We start from the raw sequence: 14,067 nt of genomic DNA, 5'->3' as shown, positions 1-14,067 counted from the left end.
TCATATGCTGAAATCCTAACTCCCTAAGGTGATGGTATTTGGAGGTGGGGCCTTTGGAAGGTGATTAGGTCATGAGGGTGGAGTCTTTGCGAATGGATTAGTGTCCTTATAAAAAAGACCCCACAGAACTCTCTTGTCCACTTCACCATGTAAGGACACAGCAAGATGACCAGCTATGAACCAGGAAGTGGGCCTTCACCATATATCTAATCTGCTGGTACTTGGATTTTGGACTGCCAAGCCTCCAGAACCGTGAGAAATAAATGTTTGTTGTTTAGACTACCCAGTCTATGGTATTTTTGTTACAATAGCCCAAATGGACTACGACACATATACATGTACATATATAAAGACATACACACATATATAAATTACTAGGAGTAGTATTTTAAAAAATTTTCAACAAAAATTGAAGATATAATGCCCCTTTATTGCTAAACACTTTAATGTGTATGTTCTAAAAACAATGATAAACTCTTATATAAACACAGTACAATTATCGAAATCAGGAAATGAACATTGATAGAAAACTATTATCTAATTTACAGATTTTATTCATATTTCACCAATTGTCCCACTAATGTTCTTTATAGCAACAAATATAATTGCTATATATATTTATATAATTGCTGTTATAAAGAACATTAATGCAACAATTTTTATTATTAAAATGTGTTAATAACGAGCAAGTTTTCAGAGCAATTTTTTTCCAAGCAATTCAGCAGGAAAAAGAAATAAAAGGAATCCAAATAGGCAATGAAGAAGTGAAACTTTCGCTGTTTGCAGACGACATGAACTTATATATAGAAAACCCCAAAGAATCCATTGGAACACTATTAGAAATAACCAACAACTACAGCAAAGTTGCAGGGTATAAAATCAACATACATAAATCAGTAGCATTTCTATACTCTAACAAGGAACTAACAGAAAAAGATCTCAAGAACACAATCCCATTCACAATTGCAACAAAAAGAATAAAATACGTTGGGGTAAATTTAACCAAGGAAGTGAAAGACTTATACAATGAAAACTACAAGACTTTCCTGAAAGAAATTGATGATGACGTAAAGAGATGGAAAAACATTCCATGCACATGGATTGGAAGAATAAACATAGTTAAAATGTCCATACTACCTAAAGCAATCTACAGATTCAACACAATCCCAATCAGAATCCAAATAACATTCTTTATAGAAACAGAACAAAGAATCCTAAAATTCATATGGGGCAACAAAAGACCCTGAATTGCTAAAGCAATCCTGAGAAAAAAAGAACAAAGCTGGAGGCATCACAATCCCTGACTTCAAAACATACTACAAAGCTACAGTAATCAACACAGCATGGTACTGGTACAAAAAACAGGTGCACAGATCAATGGAACAGAATTGAAAGCCCAGAAATAAAACCACACATCTGTGGGCAGCAAATCTTCAACAAAGGAGCTGAGGGCCTACCATGGAGAAAAGAAAGTCTCTTCAACAAATGGTGCTGGGAAAACTGGACAGCCAGATGTAAAAGAACGAAAATTGACCATTCTTTCTCACCATTCACAAAAATAAACTCAAACTGGATCAAAGACCTAAAGATTATACCTGAAACCATAAGCCTTCTAGAAGAGAATATAGGCAGTACACTCTTTGATATCAGTATCAAAAGGACCTTTTTGGACACCATGTCTTCTCAGACAAGGGAAACAACAGAAAGACTAAACAAATGGGACTTCATCAAACTAAAGAGCTTCTTCAAGGCAAGGGAAAACATGATTGAAACAAGAAAACAACCCACTAACTGGGAAAAAATATTTACAAGTTATATATCTGACAAAGGGTTAATCTCCATAATATATAAAGAACTCACACAACTCAACAACAAAAAAATCAAACAGCCCAATCAAAAAATGGGCAGGGGACATGAATAGACATTTCTCCAAAGAAGATATACGGATGGTCAATAGACACATAAAAAGATGCTCATCATCACTAATCATCAGGGAAATGCAAATCAAAACTACACTAAGATATCGCCTTACACCTGTTAGAACGGCAAAAATATCCAAAACAAAAAGTGACAAATGTTGGAGAGGTTGTGGAGAAAAAGGAACCCTCATACACTGTTGGTGGGAATGCAAACTCGTGCAGCCACTATGGAAAACAGTATGGAGATTTCTCAAAAAATTAAAAACAGAAATACCATATGACCCAGCCATCCCACTACTGGGTATCTATTCAAAGAACTTGAAATCAGAATTCCAAAAGTCCCATGCACCCCTATGTTCATCGCAGCATTATTTACAATAGCCAAGACATGGAAGCAACCTAAGTGCCCATCAACAGATGACTGGATAAAGAAGATATGGTATATATATACAATGGAATACTACTCAGCCATAAAAAAGGATAAAATAGTCCCATTCACAACAACATGGATGGACCTTGAAGGTATTATGTTAAGTGAAATAAGCCAGACAGAGAAAGACAAATTCTGTATGACTCCACTCATAGGTGGAAGTTAAACATGCAAAGAGAACTGACTGATGGTTACCAGGGGAAAGGGGGGTGTGGGGGTGGGCAGAAAGGGTGAAGTGGTGCACCTACAACAAGACTGACAACAATCTACAACTGAATTTTCACAAGGTTGTAAACTGTCATAATCTTAATAAAAAGTAAAAAAAAAGAAATTATTTTTCCTGGTCAAGGATCTGACTCAGGATTAAAATTGCATTTAATTGTCATGTCTCTTTAATCTTCTATAATTTGGAATAGTTCCCCTGTCTTTCTATGGTGATCATGACCTTGTCATTTTTAAAGAGTAGAGGCATTTATTTTTGTATAACGTTCCTCAATTTGAGTTTCTTTGATGTTTTTCCATGATTAAATTCAGGTTATGTATTTTTGGGAGGACTATCACAGAAGTGATATTACGTCCCTGTCTCATTATATCGGGGGTTAAATGATGGGCATTTAACTATTTGTCCCATTAGTGCTGATGCTAACTTTGATCACTTAAGATGGTATCTACCAGGTTTCTCTAGTCAAATTACTATTTTTCCTTTTTTAAAAAAATTATCTTATTGAGGTCACATTGGTTTATAACATTGTGTAAATTTCAGGTGTACATTATTATATTTCAGCTTCTGTATAGACTGCATTGTGTTCACCACTAAAAGTCTAGTTTCCATCCGGCTGTGGGACTACTTAAGTATCTTGTTCCTCATCAAATTTCTCCCCATTAGTTTAATATCCATCGATCCTAACTTTTGCCTGGAACAATTACTACTATGGTGGTTGCAAAATGATGATTTTCAAACTGCATCATTCCACTGACATTTATAAGTTGGAAATCTACTGTAAAGAAAAGTGTTCCCTTCTCTTTTATCTATCTATCAATCATCCATTTATCCATCCATCCATCCATTTATATAGGTATCGACTCATAGATTACTTTACTTCAAGGGTTATAAGCCACTACTCTCTTTATTTATTTTGACACTCAAACTTTCCTACATCTGATCAGTGGAGTCCCCCTTCAAGATAGCTCCTGAGGTTTTCTAACACGGCTCCAACATTCGTCAATCACATTCTTATTTTCTGGCAAAGCAGAATGTTCCAAGCTTATCTTTATACTTTTCCAGCCCCAGAACTGGAATCAACCATTTTTCTAAGGAGGCCTGGTTCCTTTTAACAGAAAATGGTATTTAAAATCATCTACATGCTAGCATGCCCACTGCTACTGAGTGTCATTGCTTCTAGACCCTGTCAGTGAAGAGAGCTAGAAAATATGTCTATAATATATGTGTGGACATACACATGCACAGCTCCATACCTAGAAATAGGCATACCTAGAATAGGTATTTCTAGCCACACCTATATTAAAAACCATGAGTTCATACTGACATCTTTTCTATGCTTTTAAGACGGCTCTACTCTCTGTATTCACTTCCATTCACTCCCTTTACTCTTCCTCACAACTGTGTCTGCTGCAGGCCAACTCCCCTTTTCCTATTCCAGTTACACACTATAGTTCTAACCTACTGCCAAATCTCTAGGAAAGTGGTTCTCAAACTGCTGCACTTTAGAATTAACTATAAATCTTTTTATAACCAAGGATAATTCACAGGTGATTGTTACATGCAGCCAGACTGACAACCACCACCTTGAGAGTTTCCTCTCCTGTCTATCTTGCTGCTTCTGGGACACACAGAGAGAAACGAGAAGGCACAAACGCTAACAGTTGTACCTATGCGGTAAACATATTAAACATGTACACTGATTCAAGATTTCCCAATCAGTGCAGTCAGACATGCTGGTGCCTTAAGACGATCTCACTTAAGAATGTCCTCAAGTACTTAAGCACTCCCAAATTAAACATTAGTTTAGTGACTTAAAATTAAATTGTAGACTGCTAAGGAAATATTTCAGAAGTCCTTTACCCTTTGCATCAGCTATACAAGTGTTTTTAATTTTGTGGAAATAGAAAAGGAAGCAGAGAAGCTTTGCTAGCTGTATTCATTTTTGCATATCAAAACGCTTGCCCACCTCCTGAACACCTAGGGGGTATTCATTGTTGACTGCTTTCCCAACTTTCTCATTTTGAAACTCATAAACATTTCTAAGCAGCAACAGAGTGCATGAAAGGGAATAGTCTTTGGTCCTAGAACTGGAAACAGAGGAATAAAAAGACCACTGGAAAAGAAAATGTACCACTCCGCAGAGGAAGATGAAAATGACAGATAAGAGAAAGGGTAGGAATCAGAGTATCAGGAAAAGCCTGTACTAGTTAGTTATTACACGATGGTGAAGCACCTAACACAGGAACCTGTTACTAGCAATTCTCAATATGTGCTAGTTAGAAAATAGTGATTTAATCTATTTAAGAATAAAACGTATTTAAACATTTAGAATATTGTTTATATGTCAATAAATACTGCTAATTTTAAATACTTTATATCTATTCACTAAAAAAAGTCCAATAGTATTTATTGTTCCTTCAAAAGACGTTGTCAAAAATCTGTTTTGCAATATATCTGAATCAATTACATTTCTTTAAAAAAGCAATTGGTAGTTCAGATTTTTCAATGGTTCAGATAAACCTCTCTTCCTCATGTCCCATAGTGCATTTTAATAAATTTTTACTACACTTACAAACTTATCTTATTCTATTCTTTTCTATGCAAGATGCTAAATCTTCATAAAATATCTTAGATTTCCTTAGTTAAGAACTAAAACCTCAAATTGAAAACTCTGCCTGGGTTAGAAAATGTCCTCTACACTTGGGAAATCCAAGAAATAGTTACAGAAACTCTGGTTGTTAACCAGCAGGAGAGTTTCTCCTAAAACATACTACCCCTGGCAGCTGCTACGCTTCACAGCTGTTATATTAACAGCTGACAAGGACAAGCTTTCAATGTTAGGAAAAACAGAAACCCACAGAAAATGCTTGCCTCCAATTATAATTCCTCATGGTTTTTACATTTATGTTTCTAATACCTTGCAATGTTAGAGAATTTGTTACCATGTATGATGTTTACTGTTAATTATGAGAAATGGAAGGGAGTGAATATCCCTCTGAAATAATGCTTTCCTCTATACTATGTCATTCCACAGCATGAGACCCTGTTTCTCTTAAAATTCTGGCTCACACTGCTTCTGAAAGCCAGATGGGGACAAGTTCATCAATTTCAAATCTGACACAAGTGACAATTCAGAAAACGAGAAAAAGATTCCACTGTGTTACTTCTGACTGTTGGCAGAGCAGGCTTGAAAATGAACCTTCCCTACTTCCCACGACCCCAGAATAGCTAGATGCAGTAAAGTCCATTTTCACTTGCAAGAATTAGAATATGGTTTCAAAGGAACTGTGAGCTCTTAAGCTTCCCAAAGGATATGTATAGAACATATAGATTACTGAAGAACTCAAAACTTTCGAGGTACATAAAGACACGTAATTCCTCACATCACTTCAACTGCAAGCCTAAAATGGTACTATCAGTAGATTTACAAAGGGCATCGGTATTAGATAAACACTGTAAAAACTGGCCAATAGAAGCTAATGAAGAGCAGGATTTTTAACAAAGTTCAACAGTGTCATCAATTCTCCTTTATGTTCAAATTATTTTAAATTATTCAAGTTATTAGCAGAAAAAACTAATTGTCTTAAATACAATTAAGGTACATTCAATGAAATATAATTTGCACATTACCTTTCGAGTTTGCATTTTCTCAGTTCTCCTCCGAAAGGCAACATAAGGGTCATTGTTGGTGGAGCCATCTCTTTTCTCTTGTTTTATCTGAGGAATGAGGGATGGCCCCCTGCAGTTTTTCCGTTTTCTCACCCAGTAGTCATATACAGCTTTAATAAGGTAATCATCTTCGTTTAGCAGCAGTTTTGCTTCTTGAAGTGTTACAAGCTAAATGAAAAAATACAAAATGTCATCTACTATAATGTTTGAAAAAGAGAAATCAAAGTTAAACTATACCTATAGAAAAAAATGTGATCAGTTTAACAATTATGATCAGATATCATGATGGCAGAAAATACAATTCAATTCAATCTAATAAAGGATCTACTAAGAAGGAGAATTATCAAAATTGAAATTTTGCCCTCAGAGGAAGTGAGTTTCACCACTTAAAATATTTAAGAAGCCCAGATGAATGATAATTGGGAAGACTACAACAGATTTATGCCTCAGATAAGTCTTAGACTAGCAGACATCCAGGGTCCTTCAAAATTCTTATATTCTGTGACTCTACACATTTGAGGATCCACTAGTTTTCACCAGTCTACTAGCTTCTTTCTGTTTTTGTTTTTCAACAGAAACCAGAAGATAAAGGTTTCTTTTTACCTCCCTTCAAAATAAAAGATGAATATTCTTCAACGTATTGCAACTAAATATAATATGCCTCTTTTGAAACTATAAAAGGAGAAAGTTAGCATGTTTCCAGAAGTTTCAACACTGTAATTTTGAATTTCTTGTACCAATTACATATAAAAGCAATTTCTCTATCGAAGCTGGCTAAGTATTAAAAAATCCTTTTTCTCAACACTCATTCTGCTAATGACATTGTTATGTCCGGGACAGTGACCCTAAAATGGTTCCCCTAGGAGCTCTGACATCGGTATCTCAGCCATCTACTTCTTCTTCATCAATGCAGCCAGTATAATGCTGACATACCCCAAACTAAAGTTTGTAAAAATGTGCTTGGTGACATCCGTTTTCTTGCTCCTCATGAAGATCAGACAGGCCAATCAGGTTTAGCAGGATGGATTAGGGGTTACACCTATCCACTTAACAGTGAACTTCAGAAAAAGATCATGGAGTTTCAGGACTGGAAACCCTGTTGAAGTGATGTTGTTCCAATTTTTCGTTTTTATCATTTTAGAGATGAAGATTCATTTTCAAAACAAGTTGACATATCTCCTCTAAGAAATGTTTCCCTAGAACTTGGAAATGAAGGAAAAAATTTTCTCACTGAAATTATAAGATCAACATACTAATTGATCTGTAGTTTGCATGAAGTCATCTGAAGAAAGCATGACCCACCAAATAAATTTCTGATATGATCTGACTTACATTGATATAATTTCATGAAATAAATGTAATGATCATTTGGACTTCCAGTCCTATGATAGTGATTACCACGGCTTATTAGTTGGTTTCTTATTATAATTTGGCTGCCAAGATGGTCTGATCAAAGGAAGAGAATACACTGACAACATCAACTCAAGTATTCTAGTCCATGTGACAATTACGTTTAGTACAGTAAAATTACAAATGGCCATTTTACGCTTCACTCAAGTGTCTCAATGGAGTCAGCTTAACTGCATCTAAGAGGCTGAGTAACTTGGTCTTTAAAGTGTAGGGCCAGAACCTGAAACATGAGATCAAGCCAAAAGAACCAGTATTTCCAAATATCAACTTTAAATGGACACCTTCCTACTGTTAGTGAAGTTCTCTGGAATGGTGATATATACCCCCTAAAGTCTACAGGAACAGTGGCAGAATAAGAATCGAGCTTTCCGGATCTAATAAAATTCTACCACCTGCTGACAGCATCACTGGCAGCTCTCATGTGATCTGGGGACCAAAGGAAACAATGCTGCGATACGCTACATGTGCTTCAGCTGTTTGGTCATTCTGCTTCTGATAAAATTTTGTAACCTTCACTAATCAAATTAAGAACTTAACCTAATCTTAGAGTAGGGAGGAGGAAAGGTCACTTTCCATCAGCCAGCAGAGCAGTAGTGAGTTTCTTATATAACAATACTATCAAAACAACACTGCTTCCTATCCTCCCACAGGTGGTGTCAGGGGTTTAAAACACTGCCTCAGATTTCCTTCCCTTGTAGAAATGTCCTGCTGACTGGTCACTAAGTACCTTCTTTACATCTCAGGAAATAAGAAAATACACAGTTTACAGTTAAATATCCTGCTATTTCTTCCCAACCTTAACTGTATTTTCTTAGTCAACTGCTGTTTTTATATTATACGACAAATTTTTATTTTATTGTATAACTTTGGCTTTAATCATTCTTTAAAAATTATTTTTGTAGCTATTCTAAGGCAACTAATATCACTGCCTATCTATTATCATGGTGACCGGATCAATTCAGGTGGGCAAGAACTATCTGCTGATAAAGTAATCAAATTGCCACATGATTAAAAATCCACAAAATCAGAATCCTACTACTTTTATACCCTAAGAAAAAAGTTCTGCCATTTATCACTTCCACCCATCAACTACAAAGTGTGGAAACTAGCATTTAACTGGCAAAAAGATCTGCGGTAAATTTATTATTTTCAAGACACCTCTGAGTTGTGTGACTTACTTGATTTACTTATTTGGGGCATTTGGGGACGGGGAGATAAAAATTATCCTGCCACATGGGCTTTTCTTCTAGACTGCTACTAGCTCCATGAGGATAAGGATCATTTCGTTTGTTTATATACAAAACTCATGGTCTAGCAATTTTAGTAAGTACATTTTTAATATACAAATGAGTAAATTACATGTAAAAATTAATGTTTTTTTATATATAAAACAGTCAATTAAGCAATAAGTGGTTAATAATCAACTACTATCAGCCCATAATTGTGTTATAGGTTGTGGGGGAGATAAGGAAAAAAACTCTTAAGACAAATCCACTACTTAAAGAAATTTACAATATGGCAACTATTGTAAGACAAATACAAATGAAACAATAAGAGAACAAAGGAAGAACTCCAGAACTGAGTATCAGTGCAGTAAGACAGATGAGTCTCACAAAACACGCCACCTAGGAGTGCCTGCGTTGGTAGCTTAAGACACAAAAATAAATTCTGAGGACAGATACCAAAGGAAATAGGAACAAATAAGAGGTAGAGGAGCAATGGAAGAGGAGAAGAAGAAAGAAGACGACAAGAATCAGGAAACGTAGAGGTCAACAGCATCCAATACTACAGGGATATTAAGTAGGATACAGGTTGAAAAGAGCCTCCTGGATAACAATTAGGAGGCCATTGGTGATCTTAAATAACCTAAAATGGATGGTGGTGTGAGTAAAAGGTAAACAGTACAGCTAATCTTTTGAAAATTTACCTGTGACAAAAAAAGGGAAGAGACATTGAGTGGTAGTTTATTGACCCAGATGGGTCAAATGAAAGGGTTCTCTTGGAAACAAGAACTCTTGGCACATTTTTGAGCAAAGAGAGAAAGACTGAAGAAATGAGAAAAGAGATGATTGAAGATGAAATATTCCAGAAATATCAGGGCTTCTTGAAATTCTGTCCTTGGTATACTTATCCTGTGTATTTTGGGATAATATCACCTCAGTGAGCATTTTTGTGGGTGTAACAATACACACACTTTTAGCCTTGACCTCTTTCTCAAGTTCCAGGATTTCTTGTTTCTCTTTTTGTGCTGCCTGTTGGCATCTCCACCTAGATGGTCCACAGACCTCTCAAGTTTAACCTTTACAAAACTTAACTTGCTCCCTTACCTCCAGATGATCCTGTACTGTATTTCCTGATCTTTCCAGGGACTCACAAAACTCACAGAGTTATGTGTTTTTTATCCCTTTCCTTTAGTCCCTAAGTTTCTAATTCTAACTCTTCCTTGTACGCCTGTATGTTTGCAGGAGTTAAATGAAAAGGAGTGAGCAAAAGAAAATTAGAAGGAATGGTCATGGAAAATAATACGAAAACCAGAAGGGAATGAATTGTATTCAAAAGACCAAAGGTGCTGACAGCTTCAAGAAATAAGGAGTGCTCAAATAAGATAAACAGAGGGAGGCTGAAAGTAATCACAGTATTTGGCCACAGAAGTTTTCAATAACGACTTCATTGCCATAGCCTCCACAGAATAATGGGGGCAGAAGCTTTGCCTCAGTCCATCTTTTATGTCTTTCTCTACCTACCTAATAAATACCAGTTTAACCACAAATGTGATTCGTCGCCCTGAGGTCTGGTACTATCCTAGCCCCCAAAAAGGGAAAATAAAGAGATCTATGAACTCACAGATCAAGGACTTAGAATGACGACAGCCTTTTGGTATCTTTAATCCTCAGTTCTAATAACAGGATCATTATCTTGTTCCTATGTCAAAGCCTCCACCTTTATCTCCACTGCTGAAAGCAGATGCTACCATGCTCTGAGCCTAGCCAGTTGTTTTAGGCCTGGGAGCTTGTCACCGAGCAAAGAGAACTAAAATAGGATGGTGCTGAATATATGTGGATTGTTAAGTGTATTGTTTACATGCTTTTTGTTTATCCTGTCCCTACTTAGATAATAAAGGCCACAAGGGCAGAACTTCTGCCACGTGTCTTGTTCACTTGAGCACTAAATAAAGATTACTGACTGAATGACAGAAAGCAAATTACAGAACAGAGAGCTGAAGGCTTGTGATGATATAATTTCAGCCACCATGAGTAATTTCAGAGTAACCATGGAAAATAGGAGAAATACCAAAAGACCGATCAAGCCTTGGATTGCTAGGAAAATTTGCATATAAAGAAGAAAAACTGAGAGTATATCTGATGCCAATGATCAAAATCCTAGGAAAACTGTGAGTGTTAATTATAATGAATATTAATTTGGTAATTAAAATAAATTTCCAATTAAAAAACCCAAGTAAAATAATCTCTCAAAAAATCAATTAAATTGAATTTTACAAAATTCAGCTTTCAATGTATTTCTTTGGATAGCACACTAGATAATAGTTGCCATCAAAGTGCAGGGGAAAGACCAGTAGAAAGGCTATAAATATGCAGCAAAATCATTTCACAATGGAAAAATTTGGGAAATGTTCTGAAAAGCTGGTAATGCTTCAAGGATTTAAAGAACTAGGGAGTTGAGGGGAAAAAAAATTTGTATGGATAAACTAGTGAAACCTTTTTAACAGTCTACTGTAAAAAGCTTATTTATCTATATCTGTAACTTCTTTCTATATTAATAACAATTAGTATATTATATACCACACAGTCATGCCAACAATTATTTTTAAAAAATTTTAAAATCTAATTGCAATATCAACACATGCTTATTATAGTAAATTTTGAAAACAGAAAAACAGAATAAAGAACACAAAAATCACCAATAATTCCAGCACCTAATACAACCATTGTTGGCATCCTGTTGTACTTTCTTGTTCTTCTTTTCTATGCACACATATAAATGTAAATACTTAACGTTTATTCAGTTTTTCACTTAAACAATTCTGTATCCTGTTTTTGAAATCTAACATGATATAATGAGCAATTTCCTGTGGCATTAGATATCCAGCAAAATAATGATTTTTAATGGCTGTATGATATTCCACCCTACAATTTATAAGTTATTCTGAACACCCCTGTTCAAAAATCTTTGACATTTTCACTAATTTTTTCTTTTTTAAAGATTGGCACCTAAGCTAACATCTGTTGCCAATCTTCTTTTCTTCTTCTTCTTCTCCTCCTCCCCAAAGCCCTCCAGCACACAGTCGTATACTCTAGTTGTGGGTCCTTCTGGATGTGCTATGTGGGATGCCGCCTCAGCATGGCTTGATGAGTGGTGCCATGTCTGCGCCCAGGATGGGAACCGGTGAAACCCTGGGCCACCAAAGCAAAGCGTGCGAACTTAAACACTCGACCATGGGGCTGGCCCTACTAATTATTTTTCTTAAGAATGATTCCTAGAGATAGGGTTACTAAATCAAAAAGTATAAACATTTTAAGATTACTGACATACAGTGCCTAACTGCTTTCCAGAAAGACCATACCATTTTGAATTCTCTATACTATATATAGAATGTCCCACTAAAGAGAAGTCTTTATTACTTTGAATAATTTTTCCTTCACTTAAAACTTTAAATATATAAATAAGTAAAACTAAATAATATATAAATAAGTAAAACTAAAATACATTTAAAATGGTACTAAGAGGACCTTAATATAAATCTGAGCACATAAGAAAGATTTGATATGAGATGCCTGCCTCAGAGACCCAACCAAGCAAATTTAGTTATTGAAGCACCAAAAAAGACCTATGAAATGGATCAATAAGGTATTATAATATTGTAACTAGTGTTATTTTTATATCCAAACAAGAAAAAGTCAGAACAGTACTCTTCACACTCCTATTCAAAGAAATTATGCTTAAGTATTCAGTTCATGGAATACTGTAAACAGAAATTCTAGGACGTCAGGAAAAGAAATTCAAGAGATAGTAAAATGCAATATACTTAGGTCTAAAGAAAATGCAAAATAAAGCTAACTGGATTAATTGTAAGACAAGAGATATTTTTACAAGGTACAGTACCTGATTAGAACTGGCTTTTTCAAGTCTGTCAATCATAATTTCAAATTGCAAAGGCTTAATTTCCATCTTTCTGTTAAGTCTATTTAATAAGGTCTCATCTTCTGAATCCATATCATAATCTGGTTGCTCGTTGTCTAGATTAAAGGCTAGAAAAGAAAAGAAAAATTCTTCAAACTGAGAAATTATATAGTGTTTATATTTGACCACAGAACACTCTTAAAGTATAATGCATTGACCAAAGAGAAGCTCAAGAACAGACATCTAAAAATTGGTTCCAGAGACTAAGTGCACAGTGGAAGAAAAAATAAATTTTAATTTATATATGATTTAAAGTTTAAAGAACAGTAAAAACAGTAAGACTAATTTCTTATTTTAAAAATAAAAGATCATAAATACGTGCTAAAATATAAAATGAAAAGCAGCAATTATAAAAAAGATACGTATTTATCAAGAAGGTAGTTTGGTTGCATCATGAGAAGATATGGAACAAAATTAAGAATCCAGAAATAAACTCAAGTACAAAGTATATGATGGGAATGGTATTTCAAGTCACTGAGGATAAAACAGATTGTTAAAAAAAAGAGAGCCAGGGGGCTGGCCCCGTGGCCGAGTGGTTAAGTTCGCGCGCTCCGCTGCAGGCAGCCCAGTGTTTTGTCAGTTCAAATCCTGGGCGCGGACATGGCACTGCTCATCAAACCACGCTGAGGCAGCGTCCCACATGCCACAACTAGAAGGACCCACAACTAAGAATATACAACTATGTACCAGGGGGCTTTGGGGAGAAAACGGAAAAAAATAAAATCTTTATTAAAAAAAAAAAAAAAAAAAGAGAGCCGGCCCCATGGCCAAGTGGTTAAAGTTCTATGCACGGTCACAAGTTCAGATCTCAGGTGTGGGCCTACTCCACTCATCAGCCATGCTGTGGAGATGTCCCACAAACAAAGTAGAGGAAGAGTGGCACAGATCTTAGCTCAGGGCTAATCTCCCTCAAGCCAAAAATAAGAGAAGGATTGGCAATGGATGTTAGCTCAGGGCGAATCTTCCTCACAAAAATAAAAAAAGGGGGGACTGATGGCATGATAGACTAATTATCTTCAAAAAAGTTAAGCTGGATTCTTACCTCACTCCTAATATCAATAAATGATATATTGAACAGAATTTTATAGTAAAAAATAAAACACATAGAAATACTAGAAGAAAATGCAGGGGGAAATTGCTGTATGGGAAGGTAGAAGCTCAGAAGCCATAAAACTGATTAGGTAAATGCAAATACAATTATGAGATAATATGTTCCA

General features: G+C 35.5%; 1 protein-coding gene across 1 annotated transcript in view; it reads right to left on the bottom strand.

Moving 5' to 3' along the window:
* EPC2 (enhancer of polycomb homolog 2) overlaps positions 1-14,067 on the bottom strand; it is a 129,667-nt gene that overhangs the window by 25,787 nt on the left and 89,813 nt on the right. The window contains exons 3-4 of the mRNA XM_044768958.2: positions 12,773-12,918; positions 6,203-6,409 (exon numbers count right to left, since the gene is read on the bottom strand). Of these exons, the coding sequence (XP_044624893.1) occupies positions 6,203-6,409; positions 12,773-12,918 (353 nt within the window). The remainder of the gene's footprint in view (positions 1-6,202; positions 6,410-12,772; positions 12,919-14,067) is intronic.

Source organism: Equus asinus, chromosome 4, assembly GCF_041296235.1.
Source record: "Equus asinus isolate D_3611 breed Donkey chromosome 4, EquAss-T2T_v2, whole genome shotgun sequence".
NCBI lineage: Eukaryota > Metazoa > Chordata > Mammalia > Perissodactyla > Equidae > Equus > Equus asinus.
Note: the sequence above shows the minus strand (reverse complement) of the source record. Positions and strands in the feature narration are given on the sequence as shown.